General features: G+C 39.1%; 1 protein-coding gene across 5 annotated transcripts; it reads left to right on the top strand.

Annotated features, from left to right (window-relative positions):
• Nucleotides 1-758: 758 nt before the first annotated feature.
• Nucleotides 759-25,075, top strand: GK5 (glycerol kinase 5). 5 transcript variants are annotated; one of them, XM_064666401.1, is made up of 16 exons: nucleotides 1,064-1,655; nucleotides 2,612-2,705; nucleotides 5,688-5,763; nucleotides 6,204-6,297; nucleotides 7,263-7,394; nucleotides 8,739-8,814; nucleotides 9,442-9,503; nucleotides 9,592-9,665; nucleotides 10,000-10,060; nucleotides 11,182-11,308; nucleotides 13,874-13,978; nucleotides 16,215-16,300; nucleotides 19,140-19,195; nucleotides 20,143-20,202; nucleotides 22,724-22,857; nucleotides 23,924-25,075. In XM_064666401.1, exons 1-16 carry the CDS (start codon nucleotides 1,251-1,253, stop codon nucleotides 24,058-24,060), a joined length of 1,779 nt encoding a protein of 592 aa, XP_064522471.1. In that variant the 5' UTR covers nucleotides 1,064-1,250; the 3' UTR covers nucleotides 24,061-25,075. The 5 variants fall into 5 exon arrangements, with proteins under 5 accessions (XP_064522475.1, XP_064522472.1, XP_064522474.1 ...); XM_064666400.1 differs by having other exon boundaries at nucleotides 1,072-1,655; nucleotides 19,092-19,195; XM_064666402.1 differs by lacking the exons at nucleotides 22,724-22,857; nucleotides 23,924-25,075 and adding an exon at nucleotides 20,865-22,175 and having other exon boundaries at nucleotides 762-1,655; nucleotides 19,092-19,195.
• Nucleotides 25,076-25,104: the final 29 nt, after the last annotated feature.

Below are 25,104 nucleotides of genomic sequence, written 5' to 3' on the forward strand. Positions count from 1 at the left end.
TATTTGTTACATTAAGAACTTGTAAAAGAAGAAAGTAACCTGCACCTCCATTTTCTTTTTGAAGTTTTGCTTAATCTTGCAGTAAGACAGGTTCCACTTGCATTGATACTGTAAAAACGCAAAGGATATCTAGATGCATTTTCCAATATTTTTTAAGGCTTCTTAGTTTTTTAGTATTTGGAGAGATTTTAGCCTTTTATAACAGTTACATGTGTTGAATCTTATTGAGGGAGCTTTCTTTGGGAGTTTTAAATAATTATTAATATGCTCTTTTGATAAATTAGTTGGGAAGAAAGTAGTCTTAATCAGATAATGAAGTGCTTGATACCTTTCTTTGACATACATCTATTAGCTGTATTAACTTGTCAAGTTACAGTGAAAGAGAATATAAAAGCCAAAGAGATTGTGACTTTTTAATGTTGGTCCTTAAGGAGGAGAGGTAAAGCAGTTATTCCTTGGTTTTCTCTTTCATGTGCCTTCACTTCCCTGTGATCCAAACCTTTGTCCCAGTGACCTCTGCAGCTGCCCATGTGAGGTGAGAAGCCTCTTCTTAATGTGGCTTTCACTGTCATTAGTATTCCTGGTTAAAAGATCCAATCATATCAGACTGTTATACCACATAATACTGTTTTGTTTTTCATAATAGAGTTTTTTGTAAGAGGGGTCAAACCAGAAGTGCCAGGGGAAAATATTTTCAGTGTATTTGCATTTGCTTTTTCTGCTCTAATTAAATGATTTAAAACTAATTGACTAATTCTTCTGATTATATTTGGGTTAAAACTAAATTCTATTGATACTAGTTTGGGGTTTAGCATCCTGAATTTTATTGGTTAACTAAGAATATTTCTGGTTGTTTCTGCTAAAAACCACAGCCCCATCTCAGGGCAATACAAAAACATTTCTGGCAGTAACTGTTCCAACAGTGATTTTAAACGCGGTTCCCTCTATGAAGCAAACTTATGGCACGAGAGAATGGCTGCAGTCGATGACTTTGTGTAATTACGTGCAGTTTGTTCGTTGATGCTCATTGCCTTCAGTGACAGACCCCGGGAGCGAACACAACTCGTTGTTTGCTGCGGAGGAGCTGGGCTCAGGCAGGCTGTCCGCCGGGACTCAACATCGCACCGCGGGCACACATCCCAGCGGCGCTCGCTGAATCCCGCCTTTCAGAAAGCCCTGTAACATTTCGTGTTTAACTATAAAAACCTTTTACGTGCTTTTGCTGGATTTAGAGACTGCACAGACGCAACATGGGGCTTTTCTTTGGCGTTCCTGCTTCGTCCGTGGGGCCGCGGGGCCGAAGGCCCGTTGCCGATGAGGGAGCGAAGGGCGGGGCTGCCCCGCCCGCGCTGGGCTCCGCCCCGGGCCCGCGGCCTGCGGAGGCCGCCCCGACCGCCCCCGGCGGGCGCCACCTGCCCGCCCGGCGGCCCCGCCGCGCCGCCCGCGCCCATAGGCCGGCGGGCTGTGGCGGGCGCGGCCGCGCTCACTCCGCGCTGAGCGCCGGGCCGGGCCGGGCGATGCCGTGCGGGCAGCCCGACAGCGGGGCCGCGGCCGCCCCGGCGCGGTACGTGCTGGGGGTGGATGTGGGCAGCACGATGGTGAAGTGCCACGTCTATGACCGCGCGGCCGCCGTCAGGGGCTCCAGCTGCAGGAAGGTGAGTCCGGGCGGGCTCCGCGGCGCTCCCTCAGCTCGGCCCGGCGGGAGCAGCCTGGGGCGGCACCTGCCTCGGGAGCCGGGCGGGGCCGGACGTGCCCGCTCTGCCCAGAGCGTTTCCGACCCGCGGGCCCGCGGGACCCGGCGGGTTCCTTGGCTTGTCCCGGTGCGCGGGCATCTCCCGGGTCCGCCCCTGCTCCCCCTTCCCAGGGCCCCCGGGGTGAAGGGAGCCCGCAGCACCCGAGCCCCGCAGGTACCGCCGGAGCGCTCGCCCCGTTCGCTCCCGCCCACCCTTCCCTGTTACCTTCGCTTCAATGGCTTCTCGACTAATTCCTCTGGGAACAAAAAGACTTTTGTTAGAAGGGCATAGCTGAGGCTTGCGTAGGACTTGGTGTTTACCCGCGTCCCATCGTGTAACAGTGCCCCGTGAAAAAGTGTTAACTTGGGAACAGGGATTTCAGGCTGCTTTTCGTTTGTACTGATCGTGATTTTGGGATCAAGACAGTCTCCAGAATTGACTTTTTTACAATTAGGAGAAGTGTAAAAGTCTGATGGATTTCAGAGGTGGAAGGGGCTGCTCTCGGTGGAGCTGACCCTCTAGTGGGTGATCCCTGCCCTGCTGAGCCGTGCTGCTGGTGAGGAGCTCAGAGGCAGTGGAGCCAAAAGGCTCTCTGAGTATCTGCTTTCCAATCTGCAGCTCTGAAAGGAGTTTACAGCCTCTGAAGTTCCTGGGGGTTTGGGCTTCTTTATTCTCTCTGAACAGAGGAAGTCTTATAGAGATCACACATCCAGATTGAACTATGTTCTAAAAGTTACACTGTTGTTTCTTCTCATACAAGCGATTCAGAAAATTAAGAAAAAAAATGCAAAGGCAAATTTGTTTGCACCAAGTTGCACAAGAATGGTGGCTTCTGTGAACTAGGGATCATAAAAATGTTGTTTGTGTTTCCTGAATAGGTGGAGTCGCTTTATCCTCGTCCTGGATGGGTTGAATTAGATCCTGAAGTGCTGTGGAGTCAATTTGTTGGTGTAATAAAAGAGGCTGTACAAAGTAAGGGCTTAAAGCTTGAGAAATTAATTATTTATTTATCAAAATTAGTAAAAAGTCTGTTAGATAATAAGATTATTTTTAACAAGTATTGAAAATTCATCACTGAGCACAAGTCTACGACATGCTTTAAGGTCTATCCAGTCCTTATGTAAAATAGGGCACTGGAATGACCTTTTTCCTTTCAGTTGGGCCAGATTAGGATTGAAGTAGAAGCAGTGAACACTAGATTTACACATCAGTGGCAGCACCTTGTTGCTCCAGCTTTTTGTGTATGCATCCTTCCCCAGTGTCCCTGTTCCTGCAGATGCCTCTGTGTATGAACAGAGAGTAGGCTTGTTCCCCTTCCAGTGCCCCGTTATTCCACTGCCACTTCGTATGTGTGACTGCAGGTGTATGAGAGCGTAAACTCAGGATGCTGCAGGGTTGTACTTCCTCCATTACAACCTGATGTTCCCACTTTTCCCATTCAAATTACGGACAGTTCTTACCATCCAGTTTCTGTATTACTCTTCTTTTCTATTTGTACTTTAGCCTAAAATTTCCTAGTACTCCACACACTAAATACACACAACTCCCTTTTTTGCCAAACTTCTGATGTGGGTTTTTCCCCTCTTTTCTGAATGCTACTCTAACTCTACTCTTGCTCTCTGCAACTCCCATAGCTTTCACATTAATCCAGCTCCAGTGTTCTACAATCCAGCATGGATTGCCTTTGTTGCCACGCTGATGCTGTGAACCTGTCAGCTGCACCCCAGCTTTCCCACATGCCTCAGCTTCCTTGGCCTGTGTGTGTACATCACACTCTTGCATGCACTGCTTTAAGTTCCTCCCATTCAGCCCCTCTTGCAGTTTGGTCTCCAAGTGTTGCTCTGGCTCAAGCCAAAACTGCTTGTCTCTTCCTTTGGAAGGCTGCCTAGGGAACAGGGAAAGTAACCATCACCAGGTGTAAGCTGATTATTTTGGGCTCTTGGTTTGTTTTCTCAGCAGCCACAACTGTTATGTCACGAGAATAGCAATGCCACCTCAACCCCCAAAAGACCTTACTGTCTTCCTTCACTCCCATTCTGTGAGGCAAATCAGGAAGCAAGATTTTTCAGCTAGTTTTAAAAGGGGAAGGTTGTCTTGTGGCCAAGCTGTGTGTACTGTTGGCAAGTCATTTTTAGGTCATTTTAAAGTAATTTCTGACCTCACACTGCTGTCAAAAGAAGCAGTCCCACCCTCCTCTTTACAGGATTGTTTCAAGTCTGGAGCAGCTTCCTGAATCAAGTCACTGTCCGGTTGTTTATGCCAGCAGAGCTTCACCAGTGTTTGTGCTGGTGCAAGAGAGGGTGTGGTACCAGGGGCAGGAATGACTGACTGGAAGCAGGAGGAAGGCACAGCTACACTTGGTTTTGCAGGGCTTGTGAAGCTAAATGTGTGATTCCATGTGCAGGCGGGTGAGCTGATGTAGTCCAGTCCTACCTAAAGGTGGAAACTTTTGGCTGCACAGTCCCACCCCCCTCTCTTACTCTGGTACTCCGTCCAAAACACAGCTTAGCTGAAAAATATCCATGTTTGTCTTCTGGTTTGTTTTTCTCTTTGATGGAATTTCACTCCACTCGTGTAGGCATCTAGAGAGCATGATAGCTGACTCAGGGAAAGCGATGGGAGCATGCAGGTTGTGGAGATGGGGAGGAGTAACACATGCCACTAATCCGTAGTGAGCTGTGGTAGTACTCCTGTGGCTTTGCCTGGAAGTGTTGCTGTTCTCAAGCTACCCACTCTCAGGTCCTCCTCCCATACACTCCTGCCACCAGCAGCACTTGTGCAGGCAGGTGGAGCAGGTTGCCTTGCGAAAGCACTGGTTTAACTTTCAGCTGATTGAGGGCTTGATAGCACTGCCTGCAGGAATGCAAGGGCCAGGACAAAGGAAGGTGCAGAAGCACAAGTAGAGTTGGGCTGCACAGGATGTGCCCTTTCCCTGTGAAATCCTTTCTGTGATTGTCACTGAGAGGGTGGCAGGTGTAGAGTCCCCAGGATAGGCTCACACAAATGTAACTTTGGATGAGAAAGTTGACATGAGAACTTGTATGAGCAAGACATACTTAACCTGTGATTTGTTCAAGTAGCTGCACTGAGAGCCCCTCAGAGTAACAGTACTTAGGACAGAATAGGTAGTCTGTCATTTAAGTGGAATTTCTTAATGTATATTCCCTTCATGTAATTTTGCTTCTGGAAGTGTGCATGGAGGTGCTTAGCAAGCTGACTAGAGCTGCTACGAAAATATCTGTGGACATATTTAATTATTTACAGTTATATATATTAGAAAAAACATTCTATAAGAGTTATTTGAAGGTAAAATTTAACAGCAAAGTTGGTGTGTACCCAAATGTACACTTTTGTACTTCTGATTTTGGAGTATACTTTGCATTCAGGGGTACGTGGTTTAAGCCAATTTGTTCTTAGGAATTTTGAAAGGTTGCTCAAGAAATATTTAAAGTGAGACACGTCATTATCAAAGTGATGTAAAAAATCAGGCCATATTGACATTAATCTCTTTACTGCCTACAGGATCGATCTAGTTTTGTTCTTTATGAAAATTCTTTTTGTAAGTGTAGAGGTACTTCTGTTTGTGCTTTCTTTTGCATTCATCCATGTGAAATGCACATTTTAATTGATTATATAGGTTTATGCAATCTGCCTGCCTGTCTCTGGGATTATTCATGTAGAGTATCAACAGGCCTTTCAGGAGGCAGAAAGAGTCAGTGTGCCACAACTGCTTTTAGTAAATACATAGGTTTGTTTATCTGCTTTGGAATCAGTTGTTTGACTCAGAGTTCTCTAACATTTCACTTAATTGGGCAGCCTGTAGAGATTTATATTCTCTTTAGCTGTTAATTTCCTAAGTATTCCATAGATTTTTATAATTATATTGAAGAAGCTGTATTTTTGTTTGTTTCTTCAAATAAATGCTTTTTTTTTTCATTTGTTTTTGGTTTTTAGCTGCAGGGCTTCACATGGGGCAAATTGCTGGTCTTGGCATCTCCACACAGAGAGGAACTTTCATTACATGGCACAAGTATGTATATTGTGTGTTGTTTCAAACGATTTTGTGTTTGTTTACATTCATGGACTGGATGGGAGCAGGCTGTAGAAATGTGGAACTGTGTTAAGTCACAACCTGAAAGTAAAAAATGTCAGTCACTCACGTTCCCTTGTGTTTGCACAGCCACACCTTACACAGTTCAGAACAGTTTGTAAGTGTATGGCCTTTTTGTTCTTAATGCTTTGGAAGAGCTGAACACGTACTTATTTTTTATCTTTGGTGAGAAGTCTAGCACTCCAAGTGTCTGTGTGCCTATCTAGTAACTCCTTGAATCCACCAGGAGGATATGCACTTATTTTGGGAACTGACCCAGTGTTAATTGTCCTGATTGGAAATGGTGAATGTTGTTGAATTTTTTGGGCAGTCTGTGTTCTGTAATTTTAAAGGGAAAATATCCAAATACTGTTTTTCAGGAGGACAGGGAAACCTTTTCATAATTTCATAAGTTGGCAAGACATAAGAAGTGCTGAACTTGTGCGTTCCTGGAATAAGTCCCTCCTGCTGAAGGTAAAACTCTGCTAATCTAGATACAGCTTGGACATATTAGAGCTGTCTCATTTTTATGACAAATAAGGGCAGTATATAAGTATATAAGTCCTGTTCACATGGTAATGTGATGTGCTGTAGCCTAAAACGTTTAACTGAGCAATATTAGCATGGAAGATAGTGCCAAGAAAACAAATGCACTACTGATAGCCTGCAGGTAATTAATTATGGGAAAAGATACCTGTAGTTCTAAAATTCATTCTGTTACTTTTTAGTCTCTTGTTATATTAAAATGTTGCATGTTAACACTGCTACAGCATAGTTTTTGCATGTTGGTGGGTAGTTCTTGGTTGGCAGTGTTTTGGGCATTTTCTTTTCTTGGGTGTTTTTTTTTTCACGTACTCTTTGCTCAGATTACCTGTAGAAGGTGTATTTTATGCTGCTCATGGCTTGTGCTTCATACCTTTAGAAGACGAAGCTTTGCTCCAACTGGAAAAACAGAAGTTACTTTTCCTCTAAGTGGAAACTAACTAGCACACTCACCATAGGAAATTAAATGGTTAGGTTTGCCACTTATTTCCTTTTTGAACGCTTGATTAATAATTAAATTTTGCTAAATCTATTGTCATGATCGAGCCTGTCAACTGTAGAACTTTCACTGGAATAAGAGTGTGTAAAGCTGTCAGCCACATCAGGCATTGTGCTCATGTAGGTGACCAGTGTTGGTAGTGCAGAGAAGTGTCTGTGTTCCAGCAGAACTTGGAAAAATAGACTTTAGTGCAGCTGCTCTTTCCTGTGGCGTGTTTAGCAGGAAGGCTCTCTGTTGATTTAAGATCCCTGCTTGATCCTACACAAGGATACTCTAACAGAGTTTTAGCTTTCTAAATCAGCAGCTTTCACCTGTGTTGTCATCTTTTAAAGATAATTGATCAGAAACCTTTAAAGGGGGAGATTAAACATTAAGTAACTGTTTTCTTTTGAAACAGGTAATCCATGTTATTTTTACAGTGCTTCATTTCTTGACTGGGAACGATCGATATTTGGCACCAAGTTTTCTTACTTTTTCAACACAACAAACTTCTATGAAGTTGTCATGGGTTTTTAAAAACATACCTGAGGTAAGCTGGAAAGGGAACAACAACAGCTTTCTCAAGTGATGATAATGGCAGGTGACTTGGAGGTGTTCAAGGCCAGGTTGGATGGGGCTTTGAGCAACCTGGTCTAGGGAAAGGTGTCCCTGCCCATGGCAGGGAGGTTGCAAGTAGATGATCTTTAAGGTCCCTTCCAACCCAAACCATTCTATGATTCTGTGACTGTTGGCTGTAATTTCTTCAGGTTTGTCTTGTTCTTCTCCTCAGAAGAACCAGAAAGACTTTCATCTGTGTTAAAGTTCAAAGCCTGTCCTCCTGAATAGTGACTTGTATTCATACAGCTTTTTCCTCTGATTCTGGAAATATGTAGTAGTAAAAAAGCTTTCTTCAGACATAAGAAACATAATCAAATCACCTTATTTCACTTGATATAATTATACAATTAGTAGAATTAGTAATTTTACTTTGTTGTAAAGCTGTTTGCACTCTAGTTTTGCATGACAATTGTATTTATTTTCTACAGGCACTCTTATCTTTCCACTCTGCATTATCCCAGCGTTTTGCAGTTTCACAAATAATATCGTATATTATTTGGTTTGCATTTTGTTATAGTGTGAATTAGAAAATGCACATAAAATAAGTTATACTGGAATAATCCAATGGCCTAATGAGCCCTGAGCTATTTGTTGCTATATTCATTGCTCTAATCTGTGCCATTTTCCCTGTTTCTACCTATAGTATTTATAACTTTAGTCATCTTATGTTCTATGCTAATTTTCAAGTAATTTTTAAAAGAAAATTGTTATCATCCATTTTCTATCCAGTGTAAAGAAACCCCAGAGTCTTTTGAGTTCTGACTGTCCCAAAGTTAACTATTGAGAAGGTCAAGTATAATTTCTTACAGGCATGTTTTTGTTGGACCTGTTGAAAACGTGAGGTGTGAATCTGGAGGATTATAAAAGTCAAAGCTGCTGAGTTTTCTGTGTGAGATGAACGTTCTCCCACATTTTTTCAGGCACTGATAATTAAAATATGTGACTATCAAACCAAGAAGCTCAGAAGATTATGGCTCTTGATAAGAGCCATGTATTCAGTCATGTTTTGAGAGAATTAGTTTGTATGTCTGTTCATGAATTCTGTAGTTGTAAACATTATCATTTAGTGGAAAGTAGATGAAACCCGAATTTCCCATTTTAAAGGGGAATAAGATCCTAAGGAAAATAATATTTTGAACTCCTTACAGAAGTCATAAACAATAAAAATATTTTCTCATTACCCATGGAGAAAATGATAAAAGGAATTAGGAAATATGTTTCTCTTTATTGTATCCAGTTCTAAATACTTTTTGTTTGTATGTATATTTTTTCCTAGGCTGAAGAAGCTGCCAAAAAAAACAACTGCTGCTTTGGGACAATTGACACATGGTTACTGTATAGATTGACTAAAGGTGAATGTTACAGTTTCTCTTAAATATTAATAAAATGCACTGGAATCTAAGAGATAATGTTCATGACTTGTCATTTATATATCCTAGAATTCAAATTTTTTTTTGCAATTTGTGCTTTTTGATAATTGATAAATATTTTAATGTATTGACTGTTAAAAAAACCCTAAATTAAATATTCTTTGGGCCCTGCCTGGAAGGGAAATAATTATTCAATGTAATCAACCTTTTAAGAGTATAGGATTTAAAGAGGACTAACAGAACTAATTGGTGTTGATTGAAGAAAAGTAGCTGTGAAAGCAAAAAACCAAAGAATTGTTACAAATGTGAAAGAATTCCAAGTTTCTGTCCTGAGGGCTAATGCTGAGCAATCAGATGGATTATGATTGAGAGTGATGCAGTTGGTGTGGGGTGTGTTGGCTCTTCTGTCCAGGTTCATGAGAGGAAATAAGGTCATTATTGCCATTGCAGTGAGCGGCAGATGAAGTCTCTGTGCCCATGGTATCACTGTGATTTTGCTCACACACACTCAGTTTATATTTGATGGGAGCCAATGAGATGTTTAAAAAAAACTCTTAAATGTCTGAATATCTACAAGTCTTACTTTGTTGTATTTTTTTTCCGTGGTAGGTTCTGTGTATGCTACAGATTACTCCAGTGCCAGTTCTACAGGCATTTTTGAACCCTTTACGGTATGTGCTGTTCTGGGAAAAGGTTGTTGCTATTTATTGTGCTTCTGAGAGGATTGCTGACATTTTTACTTTTTCCATTTCGTTTCAGAAATGTTGGAGCCCCACTTTATGTAATCTACTTTCTCTTCCAAAGTCTATTTATCCACCAGTGAAAGACACGAGGTAACTATGAAGACATAATTAAAAGAATATGATAACTGTTAAATTAATTGCCTTTATAAAAATACTACATAATCTGCACATTGCAAGTTATATGCAGGTACACAAAGTTATTTGTATATGCAGTTATACTTTATGTAGAAATATATGAAGTCCAAAACTTTATTTTACTGTGTTTCTGACAGTAGTTAGTGATAGTATTAATGTTTTCTTTAAAATAAATCAGTAGCATCACCTTTCAGATGTGGTGCAGACTCAGGCCTTACGTACCTAGATTTCATTTTAACAAGAAGTTCAATTTAGTATTGTGATGTTTCTCCATAACATTTGTTTTAAGCTTCAACTTCGGATCAGCTGACTCTGAAATATTTGGGGTACCTATTCCAATAATGGCACTGGTGAGTGAAAATATTTTTTTACTTTAATCTGTGTATTTCTACCTACACTATTTATCTGGCTTTGATTTGGTACTTGCTTCCTTTGCTATGACTTAACTACAGTAGAATTGGTTGGTGAATTTTTCTCCAAAAACTCAGTTTACACCCTTAGGGGAAAAGGAAGAGAGAGGAAGGGGAAGGGATTTTTAGAGATGGAGTTTATTAAGGTTAGGGACCAAATGGTTAAGCACTGAATGTAGGACTCTAAGCTCTGGTAATGTGTGTGTGTCTGGCTTAAAATCAGTTATTCTACACAGGGTTGTGCAACAGAGTCCACTCTGGCTTGACTTCGGTAAGACTGCACAAATGTAAGAATATTTTTTAATAGATCTACTTGTGGTCCCTTTTATATGTTTTTTTTTTTCCCCACTAAAAATAAGTGGCAAATAACATGTTCTTGCCTCAGTAGTTAGAATTTGGAAAAGAAAACCTCATTATTTTTCTAAAGTGATGACTTGTAGCAAAATCTGCTTGAATTGAGCTAAGTGAAAAAACTGTCACCTAGATAATTGGAATTTCTCCTGCTATTTTTAAAGAACTGTAGACTAAATTAATTTGTAAATTTCTTGTTTCACCAAGGCAAAAACGTAAGTAAATATATTTAATAACCATTATTGTTGTTGAAAAACTGAGCATGGAATAATTTGGTACGGGAGGGTTATCAGAGAAAAAAGGAAGACCTCAAAACTTCAGCTTTCTATTTGGAGAAAGAAGAATTCAAGCCAAGCTATTCTGTTGTGCTCTCTGGGATTGCAAATGCCCCATTTATCCTTGTCAAACATTAAAACATAAAATATTGCTTTTGTTTCCGTAACATTTTTCAGTGCTGCAGGCAATGCTACAGACATTCCTGTTGTGTCCAAACCTGGTGTAATTTGGTGCTTGTGATAAGTCTGACTGTTGGAATGGCCTGCAAATACTTAAGAAATTGTGTATAAATCCTCTCTGAATGCTCAGTTCCTTTCTGAACAGTTACTTGTATTCAGAACTCTGAACCATTTGCAATGATAATTTAAAACCTGGCAGCATTGCAGGTTGGTGGTGACAGCTAACTTGTCCCATTGTTTTTGTTGCTCTGGCAGGTAGCTGATCAGCAGTCAGCTATGTTTGGAGAATGCTGCTTCCACCCAGGAGATGTTAAACTGACAATGGGAACGGGAGGTTTCTGGAATGTGAATACTGGAGAGCGTCTCTTTGCATCACAGAGAAGTAAGACTGAAATTTGGTTTTAGAGTATTTGACACACTCAGCTTTTCCTTGATAGCTGTTAATGATGAGGGTACACAAAGGGATAAAACAGGGCTGTGCTTTTCCTTCTATCTTTAGCTGTAAGAAACCAGCTTGGGAGTGTGGGTCCACAAGACTGTGGAAATTTTTAAGTAGAAATACACATCCTGGTTATCCTGAAATATGCTTCTCAGGAAGAGAACTTAAGAACATGATTATGTCTGCTACCCGCATCCCTCCCTCTTTTTTTTCCTTCACCTGTTCTTGATAGCAGTATTATACAGTAGAAGAATGAAGAAAAGAGGGATTGGTCCTCTGGCTTTTCACATCAGAAAGTTGCAGTAGATCAAGTTCCTGCCCTTGAGCCCTTATGCATCAAATTACCTGCAGTGAGATAATGCAGGATTAACAGTTATTAGTTTTCTTTTAAAACACTAGAAATGGTCAACATGCTTCTAGTGTTTAAAACCTCATTGTTCTGAACATTTGTGGTCTGTCAAGCTTGTTAATTTGTCAGAGGTGGCTGTTTGTCAAGAGACCAACAGATGATACTGAAGTAAATTTGCCCACACAAGCTCTCTCTGTCTGTCTTATTTTTAAAGAGTTACTAATTTTGGGAAGTCTGCAACTTAAAGTGGGATGGGTGGGGCTGGGAAGGAGGACAGCAGTGTGCTAAGGAGTCTTTTACCACCTCAAGTCTTGAAGGACCTTGGCAAATAAATGAGATGTGTCAGAACTGAATAGCATAGACATAGAATTCCCTATGAATGCAAATGATTTTAGGCTAATTAATCATGTCATTAGGAAATCATAGATATGTAGTCTGTGGAAATCTAATAGCAAAAACCATGCTGTAAGGTTTTTCCATTCTGTTTTGTTTTAAGGAAATACTTAGCTGTGATCTGATAGAAGTTAAAATCTTCTAAGGCAGTGCTGTGAAACTTCTACTGCTTTAGGCTGATACTTATGCTAAAATGATTTTCCCTATGTCTTTGGCAGTCATGGGGACAGTTAGTAGGACAAATTAAGTACCTGGCTTTCTCATGCCCTTGGCATTAAATGTAATGTGTTCAATCTTTAAAGTTGACATATGTATTTAAGACTGCAGGATTAATCCCTACAGCATCTTTGTGCAAGCTGCTCATTAGCTGCTGTTCTAGTTTCTGGTCTACATTTAGCTCTTATATATGACAGTTTAAAAAAACCAGAAATAACGTAGTTCCTTCAAGAACAGCACTTGTCACAATTCAGTGATGGAGTCATGTTGTACAGATGTAAAAGCTGTCCCTCTGGCAGTCTGATGGTTCTTAGTAACTCTGGTCATGCTGAGTGTCATATGGATCCATTGCCTAGAGGCAGGATTATTTTACACTACTGGAGAATCTGGTGAGAGCATCTTCAGGAAGGCCACCTGATGGATGGACTTCTCTGTCCCTAATTAGCTGTCTTTCTTTAGGACTTTTGGCTCAACTAATTTTTTGCTCTTTTTTCATTGTGACTTTATCTTTGGTGAAAAAGAAAGATCATAAGGCACACCTGTACCAATGGCCTGGAGATATGTATATCACTTTTTCCCTTTCAAGAGACAAATACAAACTGTAATCTAAATAGATGCTGCTGATTGGTTTGTATTGGTTTATATCATAAGCACCAGAGTGCCTCCAGCAGTAACCAAATTTCTGGAACTGCACTAGTGCTACCATGCAACTCTCTTGGACACAGGCAAGCAAACTAGGGATGATTCTGTGAGGAACACATCTGTCAGCAAAGTCACTTTGAGAAAGCAGAGAGAATCCCTAGATTCTTCTGCTGCATTTCTGCTGTTCTGATTTTTTCAGTGTTGCCAAAACGTGTGCAACCTGCATCACCAAGTCTTTTTGCTTTAGCATTAAAAACAGTGCTCTGCTGGACTTCTGTGCTGTGTTCTTATTCAAACAGATATCAAGTGAGAAGGTCTTTGTGTTCACACTGTCTGTTCTAAGTAGTCTTGCTTTTCATTGATAAGGTTTCAAGATATCTGGCAGGGAGCAAAGGGGAGAACAAATGGTCAGGTTTATCCTTATTATTGGCTATTATTTATTCCTAATGTAATAGTACCTTCAAGCAGTCAGCTCTTTGAAAGATGCTTTTTGTTTTGGGGGGGAAAGAGTCTGACTTTTTAGAATCCCTTGGGGAAAATTGGATGGACTTAAATAGGAAAACATTGATAAATTTATAGGTATTCACAATCTCTTATCATATAAAAAATAAAAGTAAGTACAGATAGCTCTTCAGTTTAAAGGGGGCTTTTTTGTATTTTGATAGTGATTTTTTTTTTGTTAACTTTGGTCCAACAACCTGTTGCTCAAGTCTCTTGTAATCCCATCACTAAATTTTCAAACAATATACTTAACCTCTATTGCTGACTTTTTTTTTTAGCTTCAATTCTGCAAAGGGATTGAATAAATGTGTTTTTTTGTTTGGTCTTATTGTGGTTAATGCTTGTATATGTTTTTCTGGAAACATTTAATTTAACTAAGTGGTTTTCTTTCATGGAAAATAATGAAGGTCTTTATCCACTGATTGGTTGGAAGATTGGGAAAGAAGTTGTTTACTTAACTGAAGGCACTATATCGGACATTGGCACTGCCATAAAGTGGGCTCAGGATATAGGTAAGTTCTTTATAGAGGGTAAAATACATAACTGCTTAAGAAACTTTTTTACAGGTTCATAATTATGTTACTGGACTTGGTTTTATTATTCATAGTTGAATAACTGAATAATTGAGTAATTCATAACTGAAGAAACCAGCCCACATGCTTTGGGCAGCAAAAATGCAGTGTCTTAGTGGGTTCTGTGCTGGATGGGTTTGCTGCAGGGAGTTGGAGTTTGGTTTGTACAATCATCTCCTCTTCAGTCTCTGCCTCAGACTCTCCTACCTATGGAGGCTTTTATCTTCCTGAAACATATAAGTCCTTGCTTTCTCTTGAACACGACAAACTTCCTGATTCCACAAGCACTTGCTGCAATGCTTTTGAGAGGTCTCAAGCTACACATCTCAGAGTTAATAACAGGCTTGATTTATATGAAAATAACGTGGAGAACTTCTCAAGTAATGGTGCTGTCAGTGTTGCTTCACATAGAGGTAATGTGCCTGTTGGCTGGTATTATTATGTAATGAAAGGCTTTGCATTCCAGTTTAATGAAAGACTAAGAAAACAATAGCTCTGTAGTAGCTGACTACTGGTTGTTTATAGGACAACTGTTCTGAGTGTATTAATTAGAAATTTACTTGGCTTACTTAGAAACTTAGTACATTTTTACTAAGATGCAAGGAAAGATTGTCTGGGAAAGGTTTTCCTGAAGTGTAGCTCCCCACAAAATTTCCTATTTCTTGAAATCGTCAGCTTTTGGTGCATATGGTGCATTTATGTTCTTTGGTATGTGCCCTTGAGGGCTAAATGTGACTCAGGTTGGTCCTCAGGTCTTTGTCATCCAACATTTGACTAAGCCTGGAGAGCAACAGCCACAAGGCTTTTGAGGAAATGACTCAGTTCAGCACTGTAGACTCAACTGTCAGTTAAAATATATACTTATCCATATCAAACCTATCCATACTTAAAATGGATTTTATTGGTGTATGCACAGTTTGAAGGATTTCTAGCTAGTCAGTAGTAAAATGGTCATGACCTACAGTTGCTACCACAGAAAAAAAAAAGGGAAGTTTTAGAGGGAGATTAAAAAAGACATGCTGCTTTAAACACTGTAACAAGTAAGACCTTTATTTTCTGAAAATATTATTGCAGAGAAGCAGAATTCAGAGACTTTTATCAGCTTTAGAGAATGGTAAAACTTTTGCTCTAAGAAGGAATTGGGCCAAAACACGAGGTAAGCCTCAGTAAGGGTGGTGAGGCTCACCATGGATGAAGATGAGACATAATAGTGGTAAAGGTTTGGAATCAGGAATTTCTGCAGCAAGGCAGACTTAGTTTAATTAGAAGGAAAAGGTGTGATTTGGGTTTATTAGTTTGAGCACAGTACAATCCAAAGTTTTCAGTCAAATTCATGAAGGTTACAAAGGTAAATTGAAACTCCTGATAAGTTACTAGGATGGGTTTTTCAAAGGTAAGTTTAGCTAGATTAACCTAATTTATCTTTAATAGGAGAATTCACTTTTTTGACAAGAAAAAGCAATAGATCTCATGTACAGAAGACCTCTAGTCTTTTGTAAAAACATGTTATGTGGCCACATAAGGACATTATTAGTTAAAATTATGAAGATTGGTGTTGGTACAAGAATTGCATGTGGGTGAAGAACAAGCTAAAGAGGAGTGTCAGTAGAGTTATGAAAGAAAAGATCTGGCTGGACAGAGAATAAAAGTAGGTCTGTCCAAGAGGTGATGTGATAAGAAGTGATTACCTTATTTATGTGTCAGTCACTTGTAAAGATACTAAGAGTGGTGATAAAATATGGATATTAAGGACTTTCTCTGTAATTGCTTGGTAGTTGGGCTGACAATAAGAACATCTTTTTGGGGAGAAAAGCATCTCATGTGTTGTGAATTTAAGGTTTTAGCACTCTTAGGGTGCCACTGTTACCAATCTCAGTTCCCATTTCTGTCTATTTGGAAATATAATGACCTCTTACAGGATGTGAAGATTAAAAGGCTATGGCACAAGAGGTATGAGAGGATCCTTTTGAGTTTAGCCTTCATCTGAATAGTTTGGGTTTTTTAATGTGACTGATGGACATGAAATAGAGGAGAAGTGCTCATTTCCCTTAGAGCATGTAGTCTGAGAATATTACAAAAGGCAGTAGTCAAACTCTAGATTTCTGTCTCTTAGCAAGACAAAATGAAGAAATTGAAGTAAATGTAATAAAAGCACACAACTTATGCATCCTTACAGATCTTTTCACCAGTGTAGATGAAACAGCAGAAATGGCACAGAGCATTGCTGATTCTCAAGGCGTTTGTTTCATTCCAGGTCTTCAGGTAAAATTATTAATTTACTAACCCAATTAAAACTTCAACTTTTACATGTTTAAATGTAATAATTTACATCCTATCACAGTATTTATTCTGTACCACTCAGGTTCTTACTGTCTGTCGCTTATCACGATGTATGGAGACCATTGTCAGAATGCATAAACACCATCCTCCCCTTGAGAAAAACCCTACCAAATAGGAAAATTAGTGAAGGACAGATAAACTGAATGGTTTGCCCCCAGGAACATAGGCAGTGCCTGCAGAGACAAAAACTGATCCCCATAGCTTTTCTACCTCCTGCAGAGCCATCACTGAGACAATACTTCTGAGCACTGTTCTAAAATAATTCATTTTATTCTGCCTTTTCTCAAGATGTACTTTGCAATTCATCAGAATATTTACAAACAATGAGCAAGATTGCAATTCCTGGTGTTATGAAAAATGAAGATAATGTTTAGACACTTCTCCTGGGAATGATCAAACTCAGTAGGATAAACATCTCTCTTACAAGTCTCAGTGATTGATTGGTTTGAATTACCTCATGTCTGTATGTTTCTAAAAGTTTTGTGAGGTTTTTTTAAATCATCATTTGTCTACCATACTCATTTTAATCATTCCCAGGACTAGTGGTTCTTTCTGAAGAAACTTAACATCTTTAACCTTCCCTTTGTGTAAGTCCTGAAGAACAAAGCAAAGAGGAATTTGATTTCTTCTCCAGGTAGCCCAGCTCCCTGCTCTCAAACAGCCACCCCAGTCTCTAGGGATATAGAACTTGATTGTGCTAAGGGGCCTCCATTTCGTATTTACTGGGAGTAACTGTGCTAGGAATAAGCAAGCATTGAGCTATGCTAAATTCCAGTATTGGCAGACAGGAATCCTGAGGTAGACAAATGTTAGCCTCAGTATTTTCTGAATCTTTATTTCTATTAGTGTTCAAGTTCTAGAGATATTGGCAAAATTTCTTTTTTGTTTGTATCTTTTTGTTTTGCTTTGTGGGTTTTTCTCTCCCTTGCTTTCTTGGCACTGTCTCCATAAGGAACCCCAGCCAGCTTCCCTGTTAATACTGATTCAGTCTTTTTCCTTAATTCTGGTATTCCCAGTCCAAATTTAGAAGCTGTACTTGGATAACTGAATGGATTTCTCTTTAACTGTGACATCTAGCAGCCACTAATAGTCCCCCCAGTGTGGGTTTCTTTGCTTTTTAAAACCCCTGCTTATTGCAGTGGACCGTGCTTAGCGTGCAGACTCAGGGACAGAATGTGTGTCCACTTAGAAACTGAGGGGATTACATGGTGTGAAAAGGGACATAACACAGTGGAACACTTCTGGGCCCGTAATGTGTCTGCATAGCTCCACATGGCTAGATGCTAACACAAATTGATTCTGTTATAATATTTCTTAGTCCTCAGAATGACAGCCCTTAGGAAGGATTCTTAGAAAGCTCATGTGGCCATTTCCTACACAAAGTAAAATGTTCCTCTACTCATCCATCATTAGGCAATAAGAACAAGTGTCTTTCTTGCTGGATTCTACTGCTGTGGTGCAGTACACAGAGAGGAACATCATTGTGAAATTATATTTAAAATGGGGTGAATATTTGCATTAATAATTTTTTTCCTTTTACTCATTCTGCTAGAAATGGGTTTCCAGGCTTCAATTTCTGTGGTTAATAGTAACAGCAAAACTGTAGGGCTCTTCAGTGGGGTATATGCATGGATGTGCATGCTCTTTTCTTCTTTTTTTAATGATCAATTCTCTCTAGATACCCTTATGTAGAATATGAGTCTACGCCTTTTAGATTATCTTGTACATGAAAAACGGTAAATTTAGAAGCCACGAATCCTTATTGTACTGCTGAGCTGGACAAGTGGGTCCATTCTTAGAGTGGTAAGGGTACTTTTATGTGGAAACAAAAAGAATATTTTCTTTGATGCAGAAGTTTCTTCTATTTAGGAATTTCTCAAAATGCCAGCTTTCTTTTTTCTGTGTCTGCCTATCTGTACACTGGTGTTTTGGGGTTTTTTAGCATATGATAGCATTTTCCTAACTATAAATATGTGTGTATGTATTTTATAAGCATGAAATTCAAACTTCTGGTAAGTGTTGTCATAATTGATACTTCACACAATACAACTGAAAAGGATTGTTTCAGTTTAAAAGTTACTGTCTACACTGAAAATAAGATTGAACATTGTCACAAACCAGGTACACATCAGCCAACTAATATTTTGTGATAAAGTTCATCAGAGGAGTGGAGGGGTGGAAACAGAGATTCATACATTAGTCCTCTAGTTCTCCTGTAAAAACAAGAACACTTCGAATTTTTCTTGGACTGTGCTTATCAGTGTAACTGGTAATAGGCTGTAGTATACATTAATAAAAAGTATTATCATCCCTTTCAGTGTTACTTTTAAAAGTCAATTCATCTTTCTTTCAATAGTTCAGGAAGGGGGGTGTGAAATCTTCTTGGAGAACAGCAGTATCAGTGTGCCCTGTCCTAGACACTTAAAATGTACCCTGTACGTATTTTGAAGATAAATCACATGGCTTAGTCTTATTTAGTATGTCAGATTTGAAATAAGACACTTAAAACTTTTGCTCTTGAAAGAAGCTATTTAAACTGTTCACTGAGGTAGCTAAAATAACACTATATTCCTCTTACGTATTGTTTTCAATTTTCTTCTCTCACTGCTGCCTGTAATTGTTGTAAGTTATTTTTTTCTTCTTACTCTTTGACTCCTTTCTTAAAAGCCTACAAACACAATTCACTGAACTCATGGTGACATCTTTTGTGCAGGTTTCTGTGGATGGCACATATTTATGTGCCTCTTTCATGGGGCTGAAGCCTTCCACTACCAGAAACCATCTTGTACGAGCTATACTGGAATCTATAGCTTTCAGGTACTGTTTGCTTAATTACCTGGCTTATTTCTTACATTTGCTTTTATTTAGATCAGCAGCATTAAATGGATACTTGGACTTCTGCAGATTGTAAAATATTAATAGTAGTGATCCGTTACTGTTATGCTGGAAAGGAGTTTCAGCTGCTTCCTTTTTTCTTAACACTTTGCAGTTACACTTGTGTATGTTTGCTAGTTCAGAGGTTTTTTTATTAAGTAACCATATAGATTGTTAAGTTATATTGTTTTTTGCATGTTCTAAAAATGTTTTCTCTTTGAAGTTTTTCCTTACTCTGGTGACAGTGTTTTGTCAGAAGCTGTAGCCCATTCCAGCTATGTTTAAAGTACCCTTGAAGCTCACAGTTTTATATTATAGAATCATGGAATATGCTGAGTTGGAAGAGACCCATCAGGATCATAGAGTCCAACTCCTGCCCCTACACAGAACTTCCCAAGAATCACACAAATAAATAGAAAAGAGTAGAGATCCTTTGTGTTTAGATTTTCTCCCATTAACTGAAATGTTTCAGAACAAGTCAAACTTGAAGCCTTCAGATATTACCCTTAAAAGATAGCTGGGTAAACTCCAGTTAACACTCTGTTGGCCTACTTGCCTCACTCTGAGGAATCAGTGATGGCATCTTGTCTGTAGAAACCTGTAAAATCAGCAATTTTCAGTGGAAACAGTGAACCTTCCACGGTGACTTGCTATAGAATGGGCCATGATTTAGCCATACTTGTGCCTTTGTAGTAATGACAAGGACTAAAGACCAGTTTCAGTGGGTTTGGTTTTTTTATTTGTGCATTTTAGAGACTCACTAGCTATTGCAGCAGTTCTGACAGAACTGAGGCTTTTATTGCCTTGTATTTTATTTTCTGACTATGTAGATACTGGAAACACTTTATGGAATATATAATGCTTAATTCAACTGAATTTTTTTTTTAAAGAAACAAAGTGCTTTATGATACCATTGTGAAGAAGGTGCACATTCCTCTTCAAACCATTCGGTAAGTTCTGTGTAACTTCTAAATTTGATATATGGGAATTTGACTTTAGGTCGATGTGAACTTTATTATGCATTTTATCTTACTGTAAAAATTCTGTTGTTGAGAAATGGATGATTCCCAAGTCAAATGTTAATGTAGCTTAAGCAGCAGTAGAGTCTCCCCACACCTATTGGCATTGATGATTGGCAGTAGGGGAGTAACAAATTGCTCTAATTATTAAAACAATAATAAAAGAGAAGGCAAATGCATGTTTTCAAAAAGCACTAGAGTGCACATAGCAATGCCTACCCCAAAGGTCATTTTACCCTTTGTAATCATTCTTTCATACTGACACATTTAGTGCCGGGTCTTTCACAGACTATTTTTTGAAGACATCAGTTAAAACTATTTGTTCTATTTGTGAGGGAAAGAGGGAGAATATTTTTACAATTCAGTTGTTAAGACATTGGTTTTGCTTTAATCTTTGAAGAAGCAGATCAAATTTAGTGAGGTAACAGTGAATATGCTTTCACAACATTTGATGAAAATTTAACCAAATTATACACTGCTGGAAGACTACAGTTCACAGTTCAGGAGGTGCTTCCTCTGAACACAGCAGTTGTCAGAGCCTCCAGCCCTCTGGGGCTCAGAAGGCTCTCCGACAAAATTCCTCCCTCGGGCAGCCAGGGGTCAGCATGGCACTGTGATCAAGAGAGAGGCAGCCTTCCTATCCCTCCTGTGCCTCTGCAGAGGAAGGAACAGACTGGCAGGCATGTGGACACAAATCACTCTTGAGTAGTGGAAGAAAACTGAGAGTACAAGGTGGGAGGAGCCAGAAGTTTCTCTTTTCCATCATGTACTGGAGCAGAGTAGGCAAAGGTGAAGAAACAGCCAGGCTTGGGGGTTTAATGGAGACAAAAAGATTAAAAGTATCTGAATTTTTGATTCCTTAGGAAACTTTTTTACGTGGAAAATTGCATCCAAAATTTGAGAAGTCACATTAAGAGTGCAAACTGAAAAATGGGAAGTGTGGAAGTACAGCCTAGGGAATATTAGAATTCTGATCCCACTTATGTTGTAATATAAACTTTAAATTGTATGATCACGTTATTTTCTATTCATTGATAGAAAAATTGCTGCTTCATATAGTGACTAATAGTTAACTAGCATCAGTAGCAATTCAACTTGTGGGTTAAGCATTAGAAGATAATGAGATAAACTCAGTGGAGTTTTCAGTAGGGTTGTAAACTGCTCTCCCATCCTTTTGTCTGCACATCTTCAGTATCTGTCAGTTACTTTTGATTTTTTGGTTTTGCTTTTATCCCATAAATACTTTCATTCCCTTTTTAGCTGTTGTCCTGTATCCCTTGTTCTTTCCCAGTCTCTGGCTCTTACAAGCTCCTACCAAGTTGTTGTTTTCATTAGTCCTCTACTTTCCTATTACTTCTCTTTGCTTGTCTCAACACCATCAAGGAAAACACAGAGAAAGAACCCTCACTTTAGCCCAGCTGTTCTGTGCTGTAACAGCCTGCAGGAGCCTTTTTAAGGATGATCTTGGTGGTCCCTGGAGCCCTGGAGTGTTCATGTGTTCTGTGAAATAGCACATCCCTGGTCAAATGGCACATAGGAACTTGGAGCTAGCAGATGTACAGATTGAATCTTCAAAGTATCCAGCAGCAAAATTTGGCTAAATGTAAAACTGAGTATTTGGAAATTTTTAATAGTATGGAAGACTTCACCTGGCATATTTGAATTGAAGATCTTGAAGCAATTAATAAGTTTTATTACCCAACACTTTCTATAGCAATAAACAGTAGAGGTCTTTTCTATACCACACTTGATAGAGCAACAGCTCCATGCTTGGCTGGTATTGGAGTCCAAGAGCATAATGAACCAATCTCTGACATTTCAAAGATTGCTTTTTGTCACAGTTACTTTTGTTTGCAAGTGCGATTACTTTGTTCTCTCAGATGATTAAAGATTTCCATTGATAAGTTCTAGTTTTGTCCATTAAATTGGTCCCCAACATGATGCAATTAGGCAAATAGATAGATGGAAGCCTCATTCTGAACTTCCTCACAAAGAGAAGCAACAGTGAAGGCATTTTAGCTCACTAGTACAAAGATTTGGTAATAAGGAACGGGGTACTCTTCCAGATCTGAGAGCACCTGAAAGGGTTTGCTTAGTGTAATGGTTTTGACTATTGTTATGTTGTGGTGGTAACTATGTAAAGGTTCTGTTATAAACTGTAACATTTCAGCCAGGATGATTTATGGTTTTAAAAGACAGAGCTTTCAGAGCTTTCAATAGTGTCCTGTGTCCCTGTCTGTCTACCGTTCCTCCCCCAGTTTAAACATTCTTTTTTTTCATGGCATTTTCTTCTGGCCACTAAACTTACCCACAAAGTGGAAACACATTTGTGTATGGGTACAGGAAGATGTTTGCATAGGTGTGGAACACCAAGACTTGTTTTCTGAAATGCCAGCAATAAGCATTTGAACTTAACACATTTTTCTAACTACTTTTTCCCTTCTCCCTATAGAGCTGATGGAGGTGTCAGTAATAACAGTTTTGTTATGCAGATGACTTCAGATTTAATTAATAAGAAAATAGAAAAACCTGCAAATGCAGATATGTCTAGTCTTGGTGCAGCTTTTCTAGCAGGCCTTGCTTCAGGTATGTAGACATTAAAAAGGTTGTTGTTTTTCCCTTTATAATGCATTTTTGTAAATATGAAGAGAAAACAAAAAACTGACAAAAAAAGGGCATAACTTCAAATAACTGTAAGAACTCCCCAAAGGATTACTTTAGCCTTTTTTGTGGGAATCCAAGGTAAATAGTGTTTGCTTCTCTGTACAGTACAGTTAGAAGGATGTACTGGAGAAGAAAGAGGTGAACCCTGTCTTTGCTGCCTCCTCTTTCTTGACTCTGTGTCCATTCCCATATTTGTGCTGCCTGAGCAGTGCTGGATGGGGGTGGATCATGTGCACTTACCTGCAGCCATGCCATTCCTGCTGAAGTTGTGTCCTGTCAGCTGAGCCTCTGTTCTTTAGGGTTTTCATGGAAATGGAAGTAAAAAATAAATTATTAACAGAAAAAACAGCGCTACTCACACAGAATTGTTCTATATCATTCACCAGACTTAAAACTACAAACTGTCAATGGTTTTGCTGAATATGCACCTACAAAATATATTTTCATTAAAGTGCTCTGATATGTAAATAACACAAATGGAAGATAAAAACTATGTGCTTGAGTAAGACTTATTCACCAAATAAAAGTGTCAGAAAGTTGGGGCCCTTGACAGGCAAGAATGATTTAATAACGTAAATTAATTTGAATCTGTAACACCAGCTGTTTTCTGCCATTTATGCAATTTTTTAAGACAGTAGGAAAGCAGTTAAATCTTGGGGTTTGTGGCCCTTCTTCATTGAGAAGGGCCTGCAGCCGAAAGCATTTTGTGGATGAAACCTAAGGGAACTTCAGTGCACCAGAGCTGTTCCTTGGAAACCATCCCAGTTAAGCAGATGCATTGTCAGAATTCCAAACAAGTGGATCCTATTGGAAAGGATTTTCACAATGTTAAAAATATGCTTCCCTCTGAGAAAGTTGTTGGTTGAGTAAAGAAAAGCTGTCATGATTTCTTACTGTGTTTCTGCTTTGGATCTCTTGGAAATAGATTAAAACAACTCAAAAATAACATATTTACAGTTGAGCTGGAGAATGAATTTTCTGTTTATAGGATTTTGGACTGACAAAGAACAACTAAAGAAGCTAAGGAGAACAGAAGCAGTGTTTGAGCCCCAAAAGGACTCAGAGGAATACAGACCTGCTATGGATACCTGGCTACAAGCAATGAAACACTCCCTGCACTGGTAGAAATTGACATTTTAATTATAGAAGAATTAAGATGTTTTAATTCGTGTTTATAACATCTTGACATTAACAGGACAGTGAAAACCACAACTGGAATTCGTGATGGTATCTATATGAGTTCTGTGGTACTGGGTTACCCCCCTGCTGCTGGATTACTTACACACTGTAATGACCCTTCCCATCAGCCCTGTGACAGCTGTGGTCCAGCTGCAGCATTGGTGTCCCTTCCATGACCTCCTCCGGGTGGCCCAGCTGCTGGAATCCTACCATGTACTGCACAGGGGGTGTTCTTCCTATGAGGGGTTTTCTCCTGAGGAGCTCACCTCCCTTTGGATCTCTAAAATCTTTGGTATGCTAATCATCAAGGAAGGGTAAAAGGCACATACACTCCCCTAGGCATTGCTGAGAAACTTAAAATGATTGTTGGGGGTGGATTGTGATGAACTCAATTGTGTAGAAAGACGTTTTATTGATAGTAGCCTGTTACCAACTTCTGGCTGACATTCTAAGAAAACATTTGGCCCAGCTCTGTGATGACACTTCTGTGCACTAAATTAAGATGAAATACAAAAGCAAATAGGCTTTCAGCACTCCATTTAAAAGAAAAATCCAGGATTTTTGTAGCTATTGTTCCTATCTAGCTTGTAGCTCACTTTTTAAAAAATTTTATAAAGACGAAAAGCGATCTTATCTAGCATGGCCAACCCATATATTAAAAATACTATTAAAAATACTTCCAGGTATGCTATCTAACTTGTAGATATTTGTACCATTAATATTTTCAAGGCCATTCTTAAATCCTATTATTATTAGCTAAAAGGGAGTCAAAAGTCTATTTTTGAAGCTATAAATTACTTTTGTATTTTTTAAACAAATAAATTCTAATTAAAGAAATGTGTAGTTAATTATTATGTATTTGCTTATCACTACTCTTAAATTATTGTAATTTTCTCAGGAGTATGTGTAAATCAGCTTCAAAAATTTAAAATGATTAAACATTTTCATTTCAGAATAATAATGAGTTCAAGCTGTGGGTGATTGTATTCC

This window comes from Pseudopipra pipra, chromosome 10 (assembly GCF_036250125.1).
Source record: "Pseudopipra pipra isolate bDixPip1 chromosome 10, bDixPip1.hap1, whole genome shotgun sequence".
NCBI classification, from domain to species: Eukaryota; Metazoa; Chordata; class Aves; order Passeriformes; family Pipridae; genus Pseudopipra; species Pseudopipra pipra.